This window comes from Sinohyriopsis cumingii, chromosome 3 (genome assembly GCF_028554795.1).
Source record: "Sinohyriopsis cumingii isolate HCF-2022 chromosome 3, ASM2855479v2, whole genome shotgun sequence".
NCBI lineage: Eukaryota > Metazoa > Mollusca > Bivalvia > Unionida > Unionidae > Sinohyriopsis > Sinohyriopsis cumingii.
Genome location: NC_142963.1, coordinates 52,794,615 through 52,817,510, shown reverse-complemented (window position 1 = coordinate 52,817,510; position 22,896 = coordinate 52,794,615). Strand labels below are relative to the sequence as shown.

General features: G+C 34.0%; 1 protein-coding gene across 1 annotated transcript in view; it reads right to left on the bottom strand.

The window, feature by feature from the left end:
- Positions 1-22,896, bottom strand: part of LOC149802867 (uncharacterized) — a 63,862-nt gene that overhangs the window by 9,302 nt on the left and 31,664 nt on the right. Inside the window, exons 7-10 of the mRNA XM_089952311.1 lie at positions 19,275-19,518; positions 17,756-17,924; positions 12,900-13,012; positions 930-1,107 (exon numbers count right to left, since the gene is read on the bottom strand). Of these exons, the coding sequence (XP_089808437.1) occupies positions 930-1,107; positions 12,900-13,012; positions 17,756-17,924; positions 19,275-19,518 (704 nt within the window). The remainder of the gene's footprint in view (positions 1-929; positions 1,108-12,899; positions 13,013-17,755; positions 17,925-19,274; positions 19,519-22,896) is intronic.

Genomic DNA, 22,896 nt, shown 5'->3' with positions numbered 1-22,896 from the left:
TAAACACAGAGACCAGTCAATACTCTTTTCTGGTGAATATAAGGATCTGGATTATAAATGATTTTTGCTTGACACCTGCTGAACATTCAGTGGAAATGTTACAACAAAGCCATAATAAAACTAACTGGTATCTAAAAATCTCAACTTGTTTGAGACTAATTTTTCTTTATTTGTTAAAAGGTCTGGTCTCTTAAATATTACAGTCAATTCACTTTTGTCATTGGGTACCAATCTTCATGTAATCATGATTTGCTAAAAATAAATTTTAGGCCAAAAAAGAAAACTTGTTTGTTTTGTTGGTTTAAATGGCAGTTTTAACACATTGCTGACTATATCATGAAGAAGATATGAGAGCTCTTAAGTACCAATGAAAATGGCCAGGGGTGGGGTGGGCAAAAGCACAGCAACTGCTTCCCATGAAAATAAATGAATTTACAGTCTATGCTCTTTCTAAAAAGATACAATTAATCTTTTGTGACTCTAATTAAATTGCAATCTATCAGCAGCAGTTTTGCCAATTTAGTTTACAGTTCATGTACTAGCTAGAGGAATATGAGAAAAAATATAAAATAATAGCCTACTCAGCATCTAATTATTTATTATGGGTAAGAAGCTAAAAAAAAAGTATATTTCTTGCTTCTGTAAATAAATCTTAAAAAAAATACTTCCCTCTCAAATCTGTATACTTATGTTTAGTGTTGTTCTTGCTAATCTACTTTGAAAAGGAGCTGTATAGAAAAAAAAATCATTTTAAAAAATGTGTTTAAAAAATGTGTTCATGGAACTCTAATGTCCCACCACAGTCAGCCAAACACAAAACTTAACCAGACATAAGGACATATAGGTGTCAGTACTGATGGATGGAAAAGGGTAAAAATATATGCCTGTAACCAGATCTTTGGTGTGGCGTAAGAAAAGTCATACAGTACCTAATGACTCCTTTATTGCAGGCCTTTTCCAATGCTGTTTTAAACAGATGGGGTCTATTCTCCACACTGAACTTGGGATGGTACTCCATGATGTACTTCTTTATTAACCCTGCTGATGCCTGTTTTGGTTCATGACAAGCCACTATTGCCTGGCAAATCCAGTCTTCAATGTTATCACCTGAAATAACACATTTAAGCTTTGAAACAGGGTTGGAAAAATCATTTGCCCAGCACACCAGGATTTGTAAAAAAAATCTGGACAATTAAAATATTCTGTCACATGCCAATAATTTAATATGGTGTATGAAAGGAAAAATATAGATTTTTAGGAAGTTTCTTACAGGTCTTGATATTGAGTAAGTAGTGAATTTATTATCATTTTTTCAGTCATGTAAACTCCAAATATGATATAAAATTGCACCACGCCAATACTTAATCTGAATATGTGGACTTTTTAATTTTCTGGGCCCAAAACTGGTAATAAATTTCAATAGGACACAATTTGCAGCCATCAATTAGATAGTTTAAGCCTAAAACAAATAACCTTAAAATACTTACAGCTGTCCATTGATGTTTGACCCTTAAGCTAGTAATATGAATCCAAGAGTTGAGGGACCATTACAATAGTCACTATTCCATTTAGATTCTGAGTTGTTCAAATATTTAAATAAGTGACATGATAAATGTTGGAAGAAAACAAAAATGAAGATGAAAACTCACATACATTTAATAGAATGTACATGGTGAAAATTAGAGCCGGGTACCATGAAAAATTTTGTACCATGGTATACTGAAATATATACCATGGTATACTGAAATATATACCATGGTATACTGAAATATATACCATGATATACTGCAATTATATTAGAGACCAACAATTCAATGCTGTGGGGCAAAAGTTTTTACACTCATTTGTGTAATTTCTGTCTGTCAATAGCTGGAAAAATATTTTGCTCTTATTTGAAGCAAAATAACACTGTATCCATTATAATATTTTGGGGGAAAAAATATCTTGAGATAAAAGAAAAGAAAATATTTCAGCTCAAAATGAAATCACCCCCACCCCCATTAAATGGCCAGCATCTTATAGTAGTTGAATTTGCTATGTGTATGTCAATCGTAGAACACGTTATATCTAAAAGCTGTGACTAAGGTGGGATGATTAAGTTTACACTATACCGATACTGTCAAAGATAGAGTGCTGATATTGTAGAGTTTATTAATAAAAATCATGTGTTGATACTGAAGTAAACAATTTACTAGCTACACTTTTGGTACAAAAGGAAGGAAAACTTTTGAGTGGGATGACAATACCTGGGCAATATATTTATCAGAAAGGGGCAGTAAAATTAAAAAGTACCAACTCAACCAATGAGAAAATATTCAGTGGGCTTGAGAAAATAGATTTAAGTTCAGACAGAAAAAAAGCTGAAAATCGTAGGATGATTCACAACCTTACAAAGGAACACACATACCTAACACATTAACATGTAACTTAAACATGACGTGATGTTTTTGGGTAATTTTTCTGAAAGCTGGACTTGGTCCGAATATGTTTCACAACATTCCATTTGACCACTATGGTGGCATATGCGACATGTGTCAGACATGTGATTAAAGGACCATAAATATATAGACATAACTACATGTGTTTTGTTCTGGTTCGGTGGAATGAATGAATTTGGTGCATCATAGAAATACATCCAGACCATCAGGCCAAGATGAATGTTCCTATGCTGTAACAAACGAGTTCTTTCCCACAAATCTGATCATGCAGTTTTGTGTTTACTGCATGTCCCTTTTTAGTCGCACATTCTTTACATTTTTGCAATGTATAATTTTAAAAGTATGAATTAGGCATTTGGCATTTTATAAAATGTACTGTACAATCCTCTGAAAAATCCCCAGGTAACCATGGCATGGCTTAGATATATGCTGTGTAGTTGTGTCATCTGTCTATCAGCAATGCTGAGATGGTAATTTCCTCTTTAGCTTTGAATTTTTCAAAAATATATGGGATATATGAATGGATTTAAGCTGCATTCATAGAGTTGTGGATTTTTCCTTACTTCTCTAATGGACCATAGGTTTTGGACTAGGAAGTGACCCTTTTTCATACATCATACTTACTGAATACACACACTCTACGTCGAAGCAAATTTCACAGAATAACAGTACTTGAATACATTCAATTTTATACAGAAAGCAAAGTTTTTGGTACAGAACTTTCAAACTCTCTATTTATACATTTTCATTAAAAGAAATTATTGATGCATTGAACTTAAAAGTGATAATTTAAAAAACAAAAGTTCAATCTCTTTCTAACATCTGGACTAGATTTTTAAGAATCGTTTGGATATTTTTTAACAAGCAAAATTATAAACAATATTATTCTGTTTTCTTCTCTTTATTTTCAACTTGAACAGTAGCAATAGTTTAAAATGTAAACAAACATACAATTCCCAGCATGTGACCCAGTAATGAAAAAGTCTCAACAAAAACATTGCAATGAGAGGTAAATCTTCTAACTTCACGTCATATTGAAAAACAGCCGCTGCTCTCTGTGATACTCCTATCATTATGTTGCAAATAGTTGTCAGTTTTATCCTCAGACTTACTAAACAAATTTGATTAATTATTAATATTAATAAACAACTTTAAAGTTCCTCGACTTACACTGGCTCCTCATAAAAACCAATTCTGAGAGCCAAATTACTGAAACTCTGAACTGAACTGATTTTTGGGTGACCTTGGTTTTTGATTATTTACAATCTGAAATGTGTGTGTGTGTGATTTGGATTTTTAATGTAGCTTTAACAATTTTTCAGTCATATCACTACGATGTCTGCAGTGTGGCAGTTTATAGTGATGTCTAGCACTGGGGCATCATGCCACAGACTTGTAGTATAATGTCCCACCCAGTCACATTATCCTGACACCAGGCCAACCAGTCCTAACACTAACCTCTTAATGTTGAGTGCCAAGCAAGGCACCTGTTTGTACCATTTTTGTAAGTCTTTGGTATGACTCGGCCAGGGATCGAACCCATGACCTCTTGCATCCAAGGTGGATGCTCTAACCACTAGGCCACTGGAGTGGTTCAATCTGAAATGTCTCTTCCCTATGTGAACAGTGTTGCAGCTGGGAACAATATCAAGTGGGTGCATGGTTCAAAAGTAGTTTATTTTCCTCTAATTTCTTGAACCTTTCTGTGTAAGATCACTGTGCTCAGAATTCAGCAATTTGTGGGAATAAGCAAGCTCATTTGAAGATCAAATACTGTAGCCATAGTTACTGTATATTATTGATAGGTTTATATATGTGTTGTAACTATTAAGATTATATACTTCATGATGCAAACCACCAGGTTTCTTTGAAGTAACCAGGTATGCACCAATTTAAGTGTCTAATTAAACAGGGGTAACATTTTCTCTGAACATGGAGGCATTTTGACTGAATTGAATCATGACATGACTTTCTATGTCTTTCTTACTTTGTCTGGGTTTTTGAACTTTCAATACGAGATTTCAGCTGCAAAGAACTTGGTCTCTCCCTCTCTGTCATGTTTGGTGCCAATTGGAAACAGAAGCTTCATATAAAAACTCACTGTCAAACATTTTGTCCAAAATATTATTGTCAATCACAACTGACTCTAATTTCTCTGTGACAGATACCGTGACATACTCATAAATTCATGGCTGCTGCTTATGGTATTCCCCCATTATCCCCAGCAGCAAAATCATCTTTTTTACCCAATAATAAAATTACAAATGTTTGCTGACATATTTGATGTTTAAAATGTATAGCAATACCTTTTAATCTGGTAGTTTATAAGTGGATTTTTCTTGAATATTTTAAGTTGTAAAAGTAGTTCCAGGCTGGGAGTGCAATACAGAAATTTTAGTTGCATGATATAGAATCACATACTGAACATCTGTATCTAGCGCCAGATGAACTATGTGTGTTTAAATTGGTATGTAATAAAATTATATTTATAATATTCACCATTAATTTGTTACAGATAAAACCATTTTCTTAAAAAAAGGGTAATTTGTTGAACTATTTTGTCATGAATAATGAAAACATGATGTAAATATCATTTAAGTCATACCAAGACACATCAAGAATTTCTGTAATTCCTTACTAATGGAAACTACCAACATACTGGTACAGTGAAAAAGTACATACCACTGGAAAAAAATCTGTGGAAAACCAGTATACCAGTGATATTATTCACCTCTAGTGAGAATAGTGTTTCTATATCTAACTGCAAGTACATAGTGAGAATTTTGTTTCCACATTTGATAGCATGTACATGGTGAGATTGTGTTTCCAATACACACCGTGACACATCTAATAATATGTACATGGTGAGAATAGTGTTCCCAATAAACACATCTGATATGTATATGGTGAATGTGTTTGTGTGATTTGGATTTTTAACATAGCTTTAAAGATTTTTCAGTCATATCACTATGATGTCTGCAGTGTGGCAGTTTATAGTGATGTGTAGCACAGGGGCAACAAGCTGCAGACATGTAGCATGATGTCCCACCCAGTCATGTTATCCTGACACCAGGCTGACCAGTCCTAACATTAAACTCTTAATGCTGAGCGCCAAGTGAGGCAGCTGTTTGTACCATTTTTTAAATAAGTCTTTGGTATGACTTGGCCGTGGATCAAACCCACGACCTCCTGCATTTGAGGCAGATGCTCTAACCACTAGACCACCGAAGCAGTCTGTATATGGTAAGAATAGTGTTTCCAATATAAGCATCTGATATCATGTACATGGTGAGAATAGTGTTCCCACATCTGATAGCATGTACATGGTGAGAATAGTGTTTCCATACTTGATAGTGTGTGCATGGTGAGAGCAGTGTTTCCAATAAACACATCTGAAAGCATGTGCATGGTGGGAATAGTGTTTCCAAATATGGAAGGTTGTACATGAAGAGTTTCCACTATACACATCCGATAGCATGTACATGGTGAGAATAGTGTTTCCACATCTGATAGCATGTACATGGTGAGAATAGTGTTCCCAATAAACACATCTGATTGCATGTACATGGTGAGAATATTGTTTCAACATCTAACAGCCTGTACATGGCAAGCATGTTCCAATACACACATCTGATATAGTATGTACATGGTGAGAATAGTATTTCCACTATAAACATCTAATATCATGTACATGGTGGGAATAGTGTTTCCACATCTGAAAGCATGTACATGGTGAGAATAGTGTTTCAACATCTAACAGCTTGTACATGGCAAGTAAATGGTGGGAATAGTGTTTCCACATCTGATAGCATGTACATGGTGAGAACAGTCAAAAAGTGGTGGGTGGTGCTCACACTCTGAAACATTATCATGCAGTGGTTCTTTATTTGAAATCAAGGATCTAATGCAAGTATGTTTAACTAATCTACTTTCAACTGGCACTGATCATGCTGAACCCATCAGAACACATTAGAAATATTAATTTTCCTGACAAGATATTTGGGGAAAAGCAATGTTTTCAGTAAATTATGTTTCTCCAATTATACTTGTTCAATCACATTACTGTTGGGATGTATGACTGCTACCTCCCAAATCTAGCCCTACTAAAAAGATTTTAAAAAGTCTTTTTTTCTGATACTAAGGGCAATAACTTGTGCCCAATACCTCCCCTTGCTACCACCAGGTGTCACTATCTTTCAAATGAACAATATACCAACATGGATGCTTGCAAGGTGGGGTGGTTGTGATGGTTTTTTAAGAAATGTGATTGGGTAATAAGTATTGTTGAGAAATATAATTTTCTTATAAATTTGCTTTCTCCTTCAAATATATTCCCGATCACATTAATGCTGGAAGGATAGGTATGAGGGGCAGGAATGCTGAGTATCCTACCTATTCCTTGGATAGTCTTCTAAGGAATAAAGAATGGAATTGCTAAGTGAACAATTTCCGCTTCTTATACTTAATGCAACACACAATAACCATAACCACTGTATCAGCTTAAGATTACTGAAGTTTTCTTACCATCAAACTTCACTGGCAAATCCAGCAAGGTTAAGAGGCTGTTTTGGTTTAACTGGATCTGGTGTCATCTTGGCTGGAACCAACCATATTCAGGGGTTTTGTCTCTGGGAAGCTAAATTCTCGAGATAAAAACTCAAGAAGGTTAATGCTGCTTGCATGTCACCAGCTTCTATGATGATTCAGATAAAAAACATTGTGTTCAGATGCAAGGCCCACATATCACTCCTGAAATTCTCATGAGGTGACTCTGATCTATAAAGATGTCTGGGTATGCTAAGCATGTAACCCACTTAAGACTTCTGTAACTGCACATATATGAAACCACAGACCTGGCACTAAAAACAGATCAATCAATCATATCTCCATAATTGCAATTGCAGCCATAAGCACCTTAGGAGCAACAAATCCATCATTAAGGTCTCTGTAACTGTAGAGAGATGAAGCAATATACCTGAAACAAAAAGATGGATCTTTTAGTAAGATCCCCTGAATTAGACAAATGGACTGGCTGGATCGCTGGCTGGCAAAACTTGTTGGATGACTGTTGATGGATCTATTACTAAGATTTCCATAACTGTAATAAGAGGCATGTTAGGACAGAAAATCTATCATTAAGATCTCTGTACTTGTTGAAGGCTGTAAGCCTGACGACATAGATGGATCTTTCAGTAAGATGCCCTTTTGAGGTGGCTGGACTGGCTGAATGACCAGCAAAACTGGTGGGAGACTATGGATGTCTTCAGATGGCTATACGGTAGTATAGGATAGAATTGTTGAATCCAATAAAAAGCCCCATGCACCCAGACTTACAGGTCTGAAGGACATGCTCAGACATGCAGGGAGACTTGTGCCACCTGGGCTGCCTAAATATGGGAGTACACTCCCCATCTGCATCATAGTTAATTGTAGGAAGTTTAAATTCTTTGCTTTTTTCACTTCCTTGGTTGACTTGTGCAAAACTGTAGTCTACATAATCTTGGACCATAAAGTGCACACAATGCATGGTAATGGCAAAGCACCTTTTGTACACAAGGCATTAAATGTCATGTCTTAGTCTTGACCTTTTTGTATTTTTGACACTTTGTTGACAGATTCAGACATGATTTTGGTCTTCCATAAAAAGGCTGAAAATTTTTTAAGAGGGGTTTGTGGGTCCTCCCCCAACAGGGTACTGAGTGGCAGTGCCCCTGATCTGTGGGTCCAGGGTGCCAAAGACCCCCAGCGAAAAATGCATTTTACACTCATAAAAAACTGCTCCTGGTGCAACTTATGATCATAAACCAAAATAATCATTTGAAAAACTAATAAACTTACCAAAAATGTTCAAATTGACTTCAATATTTTCACAATATTTATAGTCACATGAATTTGTTCTCCAATACTATTGATGCTGAAGTTATTTCATGTGCATGTCAGTGTTTAAATCATAATTGAGTCACAGTAATTTATCAATTTTTGCAGCAAATATATTATACTTCTCTCTTTTCATAACAAATCTGTAAAATAAACACCCAAGTTCATCAACTATATACAAATAATCCCATACATTCACTTGTCTTTTTCTCCAATGGACACAACCTGTTGCTATGCCAGTCGAGCTCTCTTTGCGGCTTAGGCAAACATTTCTTTAGCCTTCCTTTTTGTCACCACTGACTTTTTTTGCTCAATGTGCAATCTTTTCTTTTCCTTCTCAATGAGAGCCTTTTTCCTTTCAAGCTGGTGCTTGTATTGGCAACATGCAGTGCACATATTCTGACAGACGGCTACATCTGTTCTCTCATGCAAGAAATCTTTCTTTTGATAGTAATTAACTGCACTTTTTCCAGATGTCTTCTGAGCTTCAATTTTTCCGTATGCAGCCTTTTTTGTAGGTGCTGTACTAAACTCTTCCAACCGTGATTACCATAATTCAGATCATCTTTCTTGCAAAGGTCACAAAATGCCAGTCCTCTAGCATTCACTTTTCTTATAAACTGACCAGCTAAATTTCTGTTAACTTTTCGCTTCAGCCATTCCCATTTCCATACCTTTTTTAAACCTTTATCTAAACTTTTTATGTCAAGGTCTCTCTCAACAACTCGGGATGACATGTTTTGCAAGCATGCTTCTTCTTTCCATTGCCATCAGTTTCCATTAAATGAAGATTCATATGATCAATTTAAACCTTTGACAAATCAGAATACTCTTTACGAGAGTCGTGTGCTAACTAATATATGGAACAAATAATTTACAAGGGTTGTTGTAGAACAGGAGTGGACAGACAGTTTTTAAAAAACCAGATTGGAGATGATATAAAAAACAGACTATATCAAGAAAAATCTGATTCAAGTCAAGAGAAAAGTGGAATTCCACTTTAAAACAGAAAAATCATGTCTGCAGATTTCACTGAAACAAGATAAAAACACCACAAAACTATAAATCAATGATAAAGAGTGTTCTTAAGTCACTAAAACAACTGTTACTAACTGGTGAGCAAACAGTTGGAAGTTTGTGTGAAACCATGAATAGCAACATGCACCAATGAGTGCATGTTGTACCATGTGGTCTAATAAAAGTAACAGGAAGTGAAAATTTTACAAAATATTGCAAAATTTTCAAAAACTATTTACCACCCATTTTGGAATAAATATTAATCCAAAGAAAGCCCAAATCCTGTATGGATGGTTCACAATGAACTTAAATTTGTCTTTTGGATTCACGGGAGCTGTCTCATACATGTACAGTGTTGTTCGAAGAAGCTTTAAAAACTAGCAATACCTGTGTTGGCCATGGGAGGTAATGGACAAGAGTTATTGCCCTTTGTCTGCATCAGAGAAAAAACAATGAATTTTCGTCTGTTTAGTACGGCTGGACTCAGGAGGTAGCTGCCTTATATCCCAACATATTGAATGTATTTGAAGGAAAAATGTAATTTCTATTTGTGCACAAATAATTCAGAAACTGCAAAAGTAATTACCTGTTTAATGTAAAAACATACGAATTATGATCACAAATCTGTCACAGTAACATCCTAATAATTTTTCAAGCAAACTTAGTAAATAACTTTGTCAAGTTTATTCACTTTAACTTAAAAAGTCTGCAATAGAACAAACTAATGAGTGATGTTTTCCATAAATAATTTTAAAATGAATGAAGAGAACAAGAGGTCCAAGTTGGCCCGGGATTCCTCACATGACTGATGTCTGTCAAACAGTCTAATGCAACAGCAGATGACCAAGAAATCTGAGTCAGTAGGATGCTTTTTAAAAACAGTTATCCAGTGATGTTGTTGTTTTTGTTGTTTGGGGATTTAATACCATTTCTCAGTGCAAGATAAGCTATGCAGGGCAGGAAGCATAACTGGTAGAAGAAGAACCTGGAGAAAACCCTGGCAAGAACAACTGACCCATGGGAAGCTACTGGCAAGCTTTCTCACATACCCACACTGGCTGAGCTTAAGACTCGAACCCATATGGACAAAGGTGAGATGACTGTGATTGGTAATGGCAAGCACTTTAGACCATTCAGCCACCAGGGGCCCCTCTACAGTGCAGTTTATGAAATCTAATATTTCATTAATTTTCTAGTTCTTGTATCTTCATCCACTTTTGGTCACACATCAATGTCATTTATCCAAGGTAGGAAGGTCCCATGCCTGGATGCTTTGTATTAATGTTGGTCAAATCTTGTTCAGGATTTCTTTTACATATAGCCATAATATTTCGACTTCTAGTCATATTTGATGGCAGAACAAAATCTTGTGTATAAATTTGAAAGGCATTCAAGTTAGGACACTTTGTTAAATTGGTAAAAATTCAATTAAACAGTTTTTTAGATGATGTTAGTGATAGTTTTTCATAATAATAGTAACAGCAGCCATATTTTGAAAATAGATTGGTATCATCTGTACAAATGTGAAACATCTTACTGCCCAAATAGATTGGTACCATTTATACAAATGTGAAACATCTTACTGCCCAAATAGATTGGTATCATTTGTACAAATGTCAAACATCTTTCTGCCCAAATAGATTGGTATCATTTGCACAAATGTGAAACATCTTTCTGCCCAAATAGATTGGTATCATTTGTACAAATGTGAAACATCTTACTGTCCAAAAAGATTGGTATCATTTGTACAAATATGAAACATCTTACTGCCCAAAAAGATTGGTATCATTTGCACAAATGTGAAACATCTTACTGCCCAAATAGATTGGTATCATTTGTGCAAATGTGAAACATCTTACTGCCCAAAAAGATTGGCATCATTTGTACAAATGTGAAACCTATTTCTGCCCAAATAGATTGGTAACATTTGTACAAATGTGAAACATCTTACTGCCCAAAAAGATTGGCATCATTTGTACAAATGTGAAACCTATTTCTGCCCAAATAGATTGGTAACATTTGTACAAATGTGAAACATTTTACTGCCTAAATAGATTGGTATCATTTGCACAAATGTGAAACATCTTACTGCCCAAATGCTTTTTGTCAAGTTTGGTTGAATTCTATTCATTAGTTTTGGAGAAGTCATATCTTTTATAATTTTTAATTAATTTAAAGGCTTTTCTATTTATAGTAACAGAGATCATATTTTATGGCGCATGTGCATCATTTGTATCTTTGTGAAAAGTCTTAATGCCAACATATCAAGTTTGCTCAAATCCATTCAGCTGTTTTCAAGAAGTCTTTTAAAAGCTTGTAAAAATTTAGTCAGAGATGTCAATTATATGGCAGACTGGCATTATTTATACAAATTTAAAGCTATTCATAACAGGATGAATTCTGTCAAAAATTTGATCACATCCTATTCAGTGTTTTTCTGAGAAGAAGCTGTTTAACAATTTTTCTATCTTTAGTAATGGCAGCTAAATTTGATAGCACATTAGCATCATTTGTATAAATTTCACGTCTTCATGCCAAAATGCTTTCTATCAAATTTGGTCAAATTTTATTCAGCCATTTTGGACAAGACATTGTTTAAAGAGTTTTAAATTTTTAGTAATGGTGGTTTGGTATTTATTTTTGGTACAAATTTTAAACTATTCATGCCTGGATGCTTTTTGTCAAATAGGATCAAATTTTGTTTAGCCATTTGGCAGAAGTAATTTAAAGATTATCTGTTGTTTGTAAAGGTGGCCATATCTGATTGCAGATTAACATCATGTATACAAACTTGGAACGACTTTATGCTAGGGTGCTTTGTGAAAAGTTTAATTTAAACTGGCCATTAGAATTTTGTGAAGAAGCTGAAAAAAGAAGTTGAATGACTGATAGGTTTTTCTGTATTTGGTAATGGCAGCTATATTTGATGGTGAACTGGCATTATTTATATAAAATTGAAAGGTCTTTCATGCCAAGATGTTTTCTGTCAATGTGATCAAATTTTGTTCAGGAGTTTTGCAGAAGTGGTTTAAAGGCTTTCTAGTTTTAGCAATGGCAGCCATATTTAATAGCAGAATGGCATCAGTTGTATAACCGTGAAAAACCATTACTCCTGGATGCTTTATGCCATGTCTGGTTGAAGCTAGATGATGTAACAAATATGTCAGACAGTTAAATCTTTGGATAAATTGAAAGTAGTATTGAAGTATTAGCAAAATACTGATAACCATAGGGAAGAAAGATCTTCAAAAATGTATTGGTTTTAAAATAAACATTTATTCAAAGAAGAAATATTTTCAACTTCTTTCAAATTAAAATTAAGATTTTTGAAATGAGTTTTTCCCCAGCTTTTGACAGTCTACTACAGGATTTAAACTTGTTGAATAACATGACTAAAACAAAATTTGCTCAGACAAACAAGTTTAGTTCTATAAATTAAAAACTGCTTGGATGCTTTTCCATCCTTATGAAACCCAGTTTTCACCTCGTTTTCCAATATTACTTTCAACTGCTGCATTAATAGATATGGTTACAGTTTTGAGAGTTACTTTCCCTTTTTCTACTCACTGTGACAAGGATTAAACGTATCAACCAGCAGATGGAAAGTTCCCGCTATGTTGTTCCCTGACAGCTGCTCCCACAGCCCTCTCTGAACTCCTTTATCCAAGGCCTTCTTCAATCTGAAATTTTTTTTGTTTGCATATTTCTTTAATTCAATTAGAATTTAATGAATTTAACAAAGTTAATGTGAAACCAGACACAAATAATGTCAGGATTTTAGAATATAAAAGGACACCACAATTCTAATGTGAATCTCAAAATGTATACACACTTAGAGTTGATGATAAAAAGCACTCTTAGTAGATATTATCAACGAATGCATTGCTACTTCAGAAATTTAACCAAATTAAAGTACTTATTGTGCACATGTAGATAAAATAAAATTCTATATCAGTACTTTTAAATGTATTCAGATTCTGTGTATAAAGTGACTTAGAGGTCCAATGTGGCTGGGTCTTATAAATTTGAACCAAATTAATTGATAAATTATGTATATTTTTAAAATCATTATGATAAAGATTTATCTATCTTAAAAAAATTAATCTAGAAGTGACATATCCCCACAGAACCCAAGATATATAAAATAATCTAGACGTGGCATATCCCCACAGAACCACACATATGTAAAATAATCTAAAAGTGACATATCCCCACAGAACCCCACATATGTAAAATAATTTAGAAGTGACATATCCCCACAGAACCCCACATATGTAAAGACTTGTTAATTGTTGTACAAGTTGTTATCTAAGCAGTGTAACCAAGTGGGACCATTCAGCTTACACTATAGCTGACACCCTGTAGAAGACATTATGCAGATATTAAAGAGCTTGTTGATGAAAATGGGAATTGCTGAAACTGAAGTCTACACTCCATTAGTGATACTAATGATATAATAGGCAGGGAAACTGAGTGTGATGCCAACATGAAACCAGCACCAGGCTAGACACATTAACAAAAACAGAGACTCAATAAACAAGAAATATTTAGCTGATCAGAGAAATTATATAAATTTCAAACAGAGAACATTTGCTCTCCTGAAAATCTTAACATGATAATCAATCCTTTAAAAGAAATGCATGTAGCTAACGCATTAACATACAATAGCAAACGAAAAATTGAATTTTTTTCTTTTCTTTGATTCAAATGTTTCTATACATCACATATGACAACCTTGTGAATAGAAGTTCATAAATAAAATTACTTCTGTAACAAAGGAAATTAGTTAACTATTGTCAAAAAATTTAAATAATTTATGGAATTATTTTGTGGTGTGAAAAATGAAAACATGCTAATAATATTAAATTCCTAACAAGATTACTCGGAATTTCCATACATTCCTTACTCATAGAATTTGCTGAAGTACTAGTACAGTGATAAAGTACAATGGCAATGCTGCCAGAACAAATACCACTGTAAACTGGCATATCAGTAAACTGCCAGAACAAAATGCCACTGTAAACTGGCATATCAGTAAACTGCCAGAACAAATACCATGGTGACCGTAAACTGGCATATCAGTAAACTGCCAGAACAAAATACCACCATAAAGTAGCAAATCAGTACAACAATTCCACTCTAATTTATATACAATATTTTGTTTCCATGGTAACATACAAATATACTGAATATATAAAATTCTAACTATAAAAAGCACCTCTATGCAACTTGCTTGTTGTGTAACATGTTTTGTTTAAATACCTTGAACATTTTGAGAATTATGTTCTGAAAACAAACACTGCTTATGGAAAAACAAACAGACCAATATACCGTATTTCATGTTATTTTTCGTACCCTTTAATTTTTCGTACACCATCAAGCCATAAAATTAATAATTTATTAATTCTATCATATTTTTTGGTACACAAAATTTTATATTTTTTCAGTTATCCTATTGTCTGTCGTATATAAAATGATCTACTGTGAAGATTTACTTTTGCCAAAAAAGTGATAAAAAAAGTAAGGCCCTTTAAATTTTACAGCTAAGAATAAGAGATAAAATTATTGTTTCAGTTGCATTTTTATTTATCTATTATTTTTATTTCATTTTGTTAAAATTGAAGACAGGTTCCCATTTCAAACAGATTAAAAAATATACCAAAGTTCAATTTAGGTACATCAAATGACCAGGGTATTGTTTTGCTAAGCAAGTTATGAGTAGTGACTAACTCTGGGCATGTTCTTAACTGAGGCATTGAATAGTGAAATGGGAGATTCACACAATGTAACAATCGTCATTTATAATCATGCATGTAGGTCATTGATAATTTCTTTCTTTTATTATTGTATTTCACTACATATTTTTATGTTTTTATCTGCATCACATTTCAAACGGCACAAAGATCACAAACATAGATTTCCAAGACCTATTTTCCCTAACATTTTGTATACAGGTTATATGAGAAAACAACGAATGCAAAATACTACAATATTGTTTAATGATGAAATTCAAACTATAATTAATTTCCTAAAATTGCTTTATAATGATCTGGAAGATAGGTTAACATTCATTGTTATTTCAGAAATATGTAACTTATGCATCAGATTTAAAACAAAATAAATTGTTCTCCTAAGAGACATCAGCACTGATTTAAATGCATTATTATAGTTGCTGTTTTTTTTTCTCTTCAATCATTTTGGAAAGAGAAGCCACCGCTGTCATCTTTTCCTCTGCTCTTCTCCTAATTCACTGACTCTGTTACAAGCACAAGTCCTTTTAACCCTGCTTCTTTTGCCTTCTGAACAGAGGAAGCATGTTGGGTGGCAATGTCAGCTTCAAGACACAGCTTTTTGTCTTTAAGTCCTTCCACTCCAACTATGGCAAACTCCCGTTCTTTCCTTTTCTGATTTTCTCCTCATGCTCCTCCTCTGCTTTCTTCTTATCCAGATAGGCATGATACTTATGTCTTGCAGAGGAGGCATATGTCATCATTTCATTGCTAATGATGATTTCCAAAGGTCCACCTGCTTTTCTCATTGTGTCAATGATTAGCCTTTGAGCTCTGAGGCTTTCTCTGCTGAGGTTCTCAACAGATACCTGTTTGTTGACAGAAAATACTCTCTTCACTGTTGCCAGCCCACATGACAACAACAAATTTTCTGGAGAACATTCCAAACTTCAACATATTCCTTTCTTTTGGAAAGGACAGAATAAAACACTTCCTCAAGACTGTCATCTGTTCTACTGAAGCATTTCATGGGATGATTGTCTGATTGGATAATTTCATCCACTAATTTTCCATACTGAGTCAATATTATATCACGTTGGGACTCTACTTCTCTTCCTGCCTCACACATAATTCATAACAGTGTGTAGTTACTGTGTACTAATTTGCATCTTACCTTTGGCATGATTAGTAAGGGCTCCTTCTCCCATCAAAGCCAAGTTGATCATCTTTTTACACAAAGTACAAAATGCCTTTCATTTACATGTTTTATCTTCTTTTTTTTTAGCAATTCCTTGTATTTCTCTTGTTCAAGTCAGATACTGTTGAAAGAGCAAAGACCTGGCATTTTTAATCATAAGGTGAAACAAAACTGATGACGTAAATCGACTGAACAAATTTTGAATCCTCGAGCGTGTGTTATTGTCGCACACTTTCCACAAAGAGTGAGCGCTTTCAATGTAACCAAAATTCAATTGGCTGAACAGTCTTGTTAAAAAAAATAATTGTGAATTAGTGTAACGAACACTTTGATTGGCCAAAGCTGATGAACTAGTCCAATCAAATTGAACGATTCATCAAAAGAAAGAAGCCAGGAAAACTGACTACATCCGAATCTAATGACTTTAGGCAATTTTATTTGTTATAATAATAATAATAATAATAATAATAATAATAATAATAATAATAATGAGGACTTTTTACAGAGCCTAATCTTTAGAAGCTCCAAGCGTTTTACAACAGTAGATAACATCTAAAAAAAAAACATATATTATGATATGATTATGAAAAACAAACACCATGAAATTAGAAAGCAAAAAACATGCTGAAAATAGTTATGGTGCTGACTTCCTTTCATGAAGGGTGTAGCCAGCTTGCTTTGATGAAGAGTGTATGTGTTATTGAAGTCGTAGCCAATGCCAACTTTGGATGGCCAAACAAATGCACGTTTGTTATTGCGGTGGCAATGAAACTGAACAGGGGGTCATCAAAAGAAAGAAACCTCGAAAACTTGACTAATCCAAATCTAACAACCTTGGACAGTTTTATTTGTGATTATGGAAAGAAATTAAAATTTTGGGGTTTATTTCAATTTTCAAAGACTTTTAAAGACCTCAGGGTAATCTGCTAGATTTTCCCAAACTTTGAAGGCCTTGAAAACGCTACCTCATTTTTCCCACACTCTCAAAGACCATCAAAGACCGTACGAACCCTGCTATTAAATGTAACCTATAGTCCATCACTCTTAATGTTTATACTACTTATGTTAATAGCCATGTCCAAGCATCCTCAAATTTTTACAAGCTGTTATCTCCAAGCACTCTCAACTTTAGACTATTCATGCTACAATTTGTTTCTGTGGTAACGTAGCATGGAAAATTCTACACATGAAAAGGCACCTCTATACAACTTTCTTCAACTGTGAGCTAAGTTATAAGAAAAATATTTAACTGTGTCAGAGATGTGCTCCAGAAATAAAAATTTGACAGATATAATGCCAGCCAATGATTCTACTGTATAGCAAGAGGATGACTTCCCCAATCCATGAATGTAAGTTCCACTGAAAATGTAATTTGGACAACATCCAGAAATCAACATCTAAAATTAATGAATGTAGAGCACCTGTCTAAAATGTAATTTTGACAAAATCCAGAAATTTACACACATGAAATAAATTAATTTACAGTAATCTTCTACCTGTCATTGTTGACATCCCCATAATTGTCTTTGATGTATTGCTTGATTCTGGTTCCAGATGCTTCCTTTGGTTCACTTTGATATGTTACTGCCAGGGGGAATATGTCTTCAATTTTCTGGGGATCACTGTGCTTGGCAGCTGCCCCTCTATACTTATTCTTGGACTTGTCTATGAATAAAAAGTGGAAACTACATCAACAATTAAGATCATTCCAAAAATGTTCTCAGTCTGATATTTGATGTCCACTGACCAACCCATCAAATTTTGATGTGAATGGCCTTTTATTGTGATTTCTTGGGATCTTTTTTTCTTGCAGGGTCACCAATTATGACAATTGAAAATTTTTAAAATTTTGCAACGGGCAAAAATTAAATTAACAGCTACTTACCCACAATCAATTATTCTATATCAACGACTGCATCTCAAGAATTTTTGTCAAGGATAACATGAACAAAAATCGGCAAACAACTTTAAGCTGCTAACTTGCCAGAATGCAAATCTGCACGACACTACACTATTAAAACCATCATGAAAAATTTACCAAATATCAAAAGTTAATAAAACAAAGATCAAATGACTTGTTTGTTAACATTTTTAAGATCTGCAAGATCATACAGTACAAACTACTAACACAAAACAAAAAAGAATTCAGCATTCTTTTATCAAATGATGATCAAGAAAATTTATAATGCATACAGAATTAATAAAGAAAAATGTTAATTGTGACCAAGAACACTAACCACAAAATATAATTCTCTTAAGATCATAAATTATGTCTGCATGAATCATCTGTCATTGCTCCAAAATAAGATTTTCAATAGCTTAAGCTCTGCCAAAATTGTCACTTATTTGAATTAGCACTATTGACTATTGTGCAAGTGGATTTTAAGTCCATGAACGCCATAGTCTACTTGTTCAAAGAGAGGATTAAAGTCCATGAATGCCATAGTCTACTTGTTCAAAGAGAGGATTTTAAGTCCATGAATGCCATAGTCTACTTGTTCAAAGAGAGGATTTTAAGTCCATGAATGCCATAGTCTACTTGTTCAAAGAGAGGATTAAAGTCCATGAATGCCATAGTCTACTTGTTCGAAGAGAGGATTTTAAGTCCATGAATGCTATAGTCTACTTGTTCAAAAAGAAGATTTTAAGTCCATGAATGCCACAGTCTACTTGTTCAAAGAGAGGATTTTAAATCCATTAATGCCATAGTCTACTTGTTCAAAGTGAGGATCTCAAGTCCATTAATGCCATAAGTTCACTTGTTCAAAGAGAGGTATTTTGATCGGTAAATAATGTACAACCGATTGAAGTAGATATATATGGCAGTAACTTGAAACAGTCTATTTTGTCACCTACTGATTTCATTTTTCCTGAACTAATAAATCAATCAAGTATCTTAATCAGACATATGTATCCATATCGAAAAAGGGCTAAAGTGTCATTATTTGAATCCTACCCAAATTTAGTAGAAAGTGATTTTCTTGCAAAAAAGTATTAAGGTAAGATTATCATTACCTTTCTTCTTTTTCTTATTTCTCTTCTTTTTTGTTTTCTTTTGAGACCCTTCAGTCTTTCCTTCACCTTCCTCCTTTTCTGTCTTTTCTTCCTCCCCTTCCTTGTTATCCTCCTTTTTATCATTTTCCTCAGCCTGTGCTTTCCTCTTTCTACCTGTTTTCTTAGGCTGCTCCTCTACCTTTTCCTCGGAAGATCCATTAACTTTCCCCTCTGTTGCAGCAGAAGTCTCTCCCTCCTCTCCCTCCTAAAATACATACATATAGTGAAACTTCTATATAAAAGAGAGTCAAGGGAACATCACAAATCTGTCCTTAATAGATAGGTCTCCTTTATGTACCTGACCAACAATAAAATGCAATAAAATGCATAATTCAAACACAGTAAATGAGAGTTTCCAGAAAGGAACACGTGTTTAGGCTTGAATAATAGATGTACTTCAACTGAGAAAGGTTAACGGTATTGAAAAAGTAATGCTCTTGCAGCCAGAATTCAACAGGTAACATGTAAACTGCCTGAACCCAGTTTGGGAGTAAAAGATTCAAATCATTCAAATGTGTGGGTTCAAGGCAAGTTTCTGAAAAACTGTAGAGTCATTCTTTTATGGGACAGAGGAAAAAAATAAAATAAACCCAGTATTCATTGACACATTTGTTTTATGACTTTGCTTCACTACAGAGCAGCAGGGAGTAGAATGTTTGATTACATTAGCTAATCTCGACACCCCTATATCTTAAATGGTTTTGTTCCAACCAGTGTTGACACTGGAAGGACAGTTTTCTGTGTATATGTCAATGATCTGACACCAGAAAATAAAAAGGGTTAAGATGACAGGGGTGGGGGTTGTTGTACATTTATGTGGCAAAGTCCACAAGTGCTGACAATTTGGTCCATAAACTTGTTCGAGCTGCTATTCATGACAGAAGATTGAACAGGCATCGATAATCTATTGTTTTCCTGTAAAATGGTAGGTAAGCTAACAAAATTATAAATTCAGTTAAGACACTTTTCTAGTCCACCACATTATTTGGTTGGCTTGTGAGGACTAAATCTCGAAGCAAATTATTTTTGTTTAACTCTGAACCTAATCTTGCCTGGGGCTTTAAGCTTCTCATTTTTGTATCCTTTGTAAATACTCATTAATTAACACTTGGACTCCTATTTGTTTGAACAACTACAGCAAAAAAAATTGTTTTTGGAACAACAGGGTCATTTTTATAAAAATGCAGAATAGTATTCATTGGTCAACTGAGTCACTGATGATTGATAAAACTACAAGCCCACATAAGTGACTTGGCAGCTTTCTCACTTTTGCTGTGGAGGGTTTGTTTAATTTATTTATCAATGCCTAATAATTATAACAACCTGCAGAAGTGAGATTAACATTGATAATTAGCAATTATTGAAATTAAATGATAATAAATTGGAATGAGAGTCTTCTATTTCCTTTGTGCAAAGATTGTACACAGAATGAATTGAAGAAAAATGAAAAAGACTTGCTGGCTTTTATTGGTCATGGTTCAATAATAAAAAGATCAACACTAATCAACCTTTTAATAAGTTGACTTCAACACTAATCAACTTTTTAATAAGTTGACTTCAACACTAATCAACTTTTTAATAAGCTGACTTCAACACTAATCAACCTTTTAATGGGCTGACTTCAACACTAATCAACCTTTCAATGGGCTGACTTCAACACTAATCAACCTTTTAATGGGCTGACTTCAACACTAATCAACCTTTCAATGGGCTGACTTCAACACTAATCAACCTTTTAATGGGCTGACTTCAACAATAAGCTATGATAAAAGGGCAGTGATCAACTACTAGAGCATTTGAAATAAATATTAACAAATTACAGAAACATTCAACATTGTTTTCTTCATAATAAGAAAGATGCAATCATAAGACAAACTATTAAATCAAACTCTTGTTTATTTCAGCACAAAAACTGGCACTTCTTCATGAAGTTGGTGAAATTATTGTTCAGTCTTGTGAGCCACACTATGTTATATCTGAATTCATACACGATCTATTCCCTAAAATGTTAATCAACTTATTACACATTAGTTTTTATACTTTGAAAAAAGATTTAAAGATTTTTTTTTCATAAGCAAATATAAAAATTTTTGGGAGCCATGCCACAAATGTTTTACATCCAAATTCATGTTATAATGAAGTGTGCTAAAGTTATCGCATGCCAATAAAAGAATATGGTTACTGACAACATCCACTGATAAAGCAGTATATGCCATTAAAAGAATATGGTTACCGACAACATCTGCTGATAAAGCAGTATATGCCATTAAAAGAATATGGTTACTGACAACATCCACTGATAAAGCAGTATATGCCAATAAAAGAATATGGTTACTGACAACATCCACTGATAAAGCAGTATATGCTATTAAAAGAATATGGTTACTGACAACATCTGCTGATAAAGCAGTATATGCCATTAAAAGAATATGGTTACTGACAACATCCACTGATAAAGCAGTTTATGCCCATAAACGAATATGGTTAATGACAACATCCATTAATATAGTATTATGTGCCAGTAGAAGAATATGGTTACTGACAACATCCATTAGTCAAAGTTACTGAAAACAGGTTTGTTTTTCTTAGGAATTAGGCTTCTTTCAAATCTGAATGAGATATCAATTAAAGTTATTATTGTCTGCTGGGCAGCTGAGAAAAAAATTGTACCAGTCCCAAAGCATCCTTTTCTTTGTTCCAGGCAAAATTTGTACAGTGGTCCCCTTCATGAACAGCCCCTCTGACCAGCAGCCACCCATTTTTTACATCCAGATCCCCTTGGGACCAATGGGTTTGTGTTCAAATGTACCCCTCAAGAAAGTTCACCCCTCTAACACAAGTGGCCAGCATACATTAGTGCAAAACTGTAAAACATACCTCTTAGATGCAGCCACACTTTATTTAATATGTGTCCAGAACCAATATTTAACTCATACAGTAAGGTAAGTTCTGATTATCTTTACTAATGTCTGTTTCCTGCTGTCAGGTTGTCATTACTGAAGGAAGTGTTGGCTAAAGTACATGTACCATTAATATTAATATTATATCATTAACGCTGACGTTTACAGGGAAAGGGATCAAAAATGTTGTGAAAGAGTTTGAGGTTTCACACAGCGGTTTAGTTTTTTTCTTTGATGATTACAACTGGACATAACTGTCAAGATCATAACATGGTCTACATAGGCTAACTATAGATTTGGTGGATTAACCTACAAAGAGAAATTAACCTTGACAAAACAAGGTAACAGCCAAAGACAAAAAAAGATCATGTGACCATAAATGTATCACTTCCTTTACAGACAAAGAATTTTGTCTATGCTACAAACGTTTTGTCTGCATAATAAAATTACAGTACTGTACAATTTGCAGCATAGGAATAAATCATTGCAAAACTTTGACATGTCATCATGTAAAAGAAGACTTAATATTTTAGAAGAAAATGTTACAATTATTTGACTTGATGACAATGGGAAGAGTTCATGAGTTCTTGCTGAAAAATTTGATGTTGAGAAGACTTAACTAAACAACACCATAACAGATAAGAAGAATATTCTGCGGCTGTGTGAAAATGGAGTAAATGGAA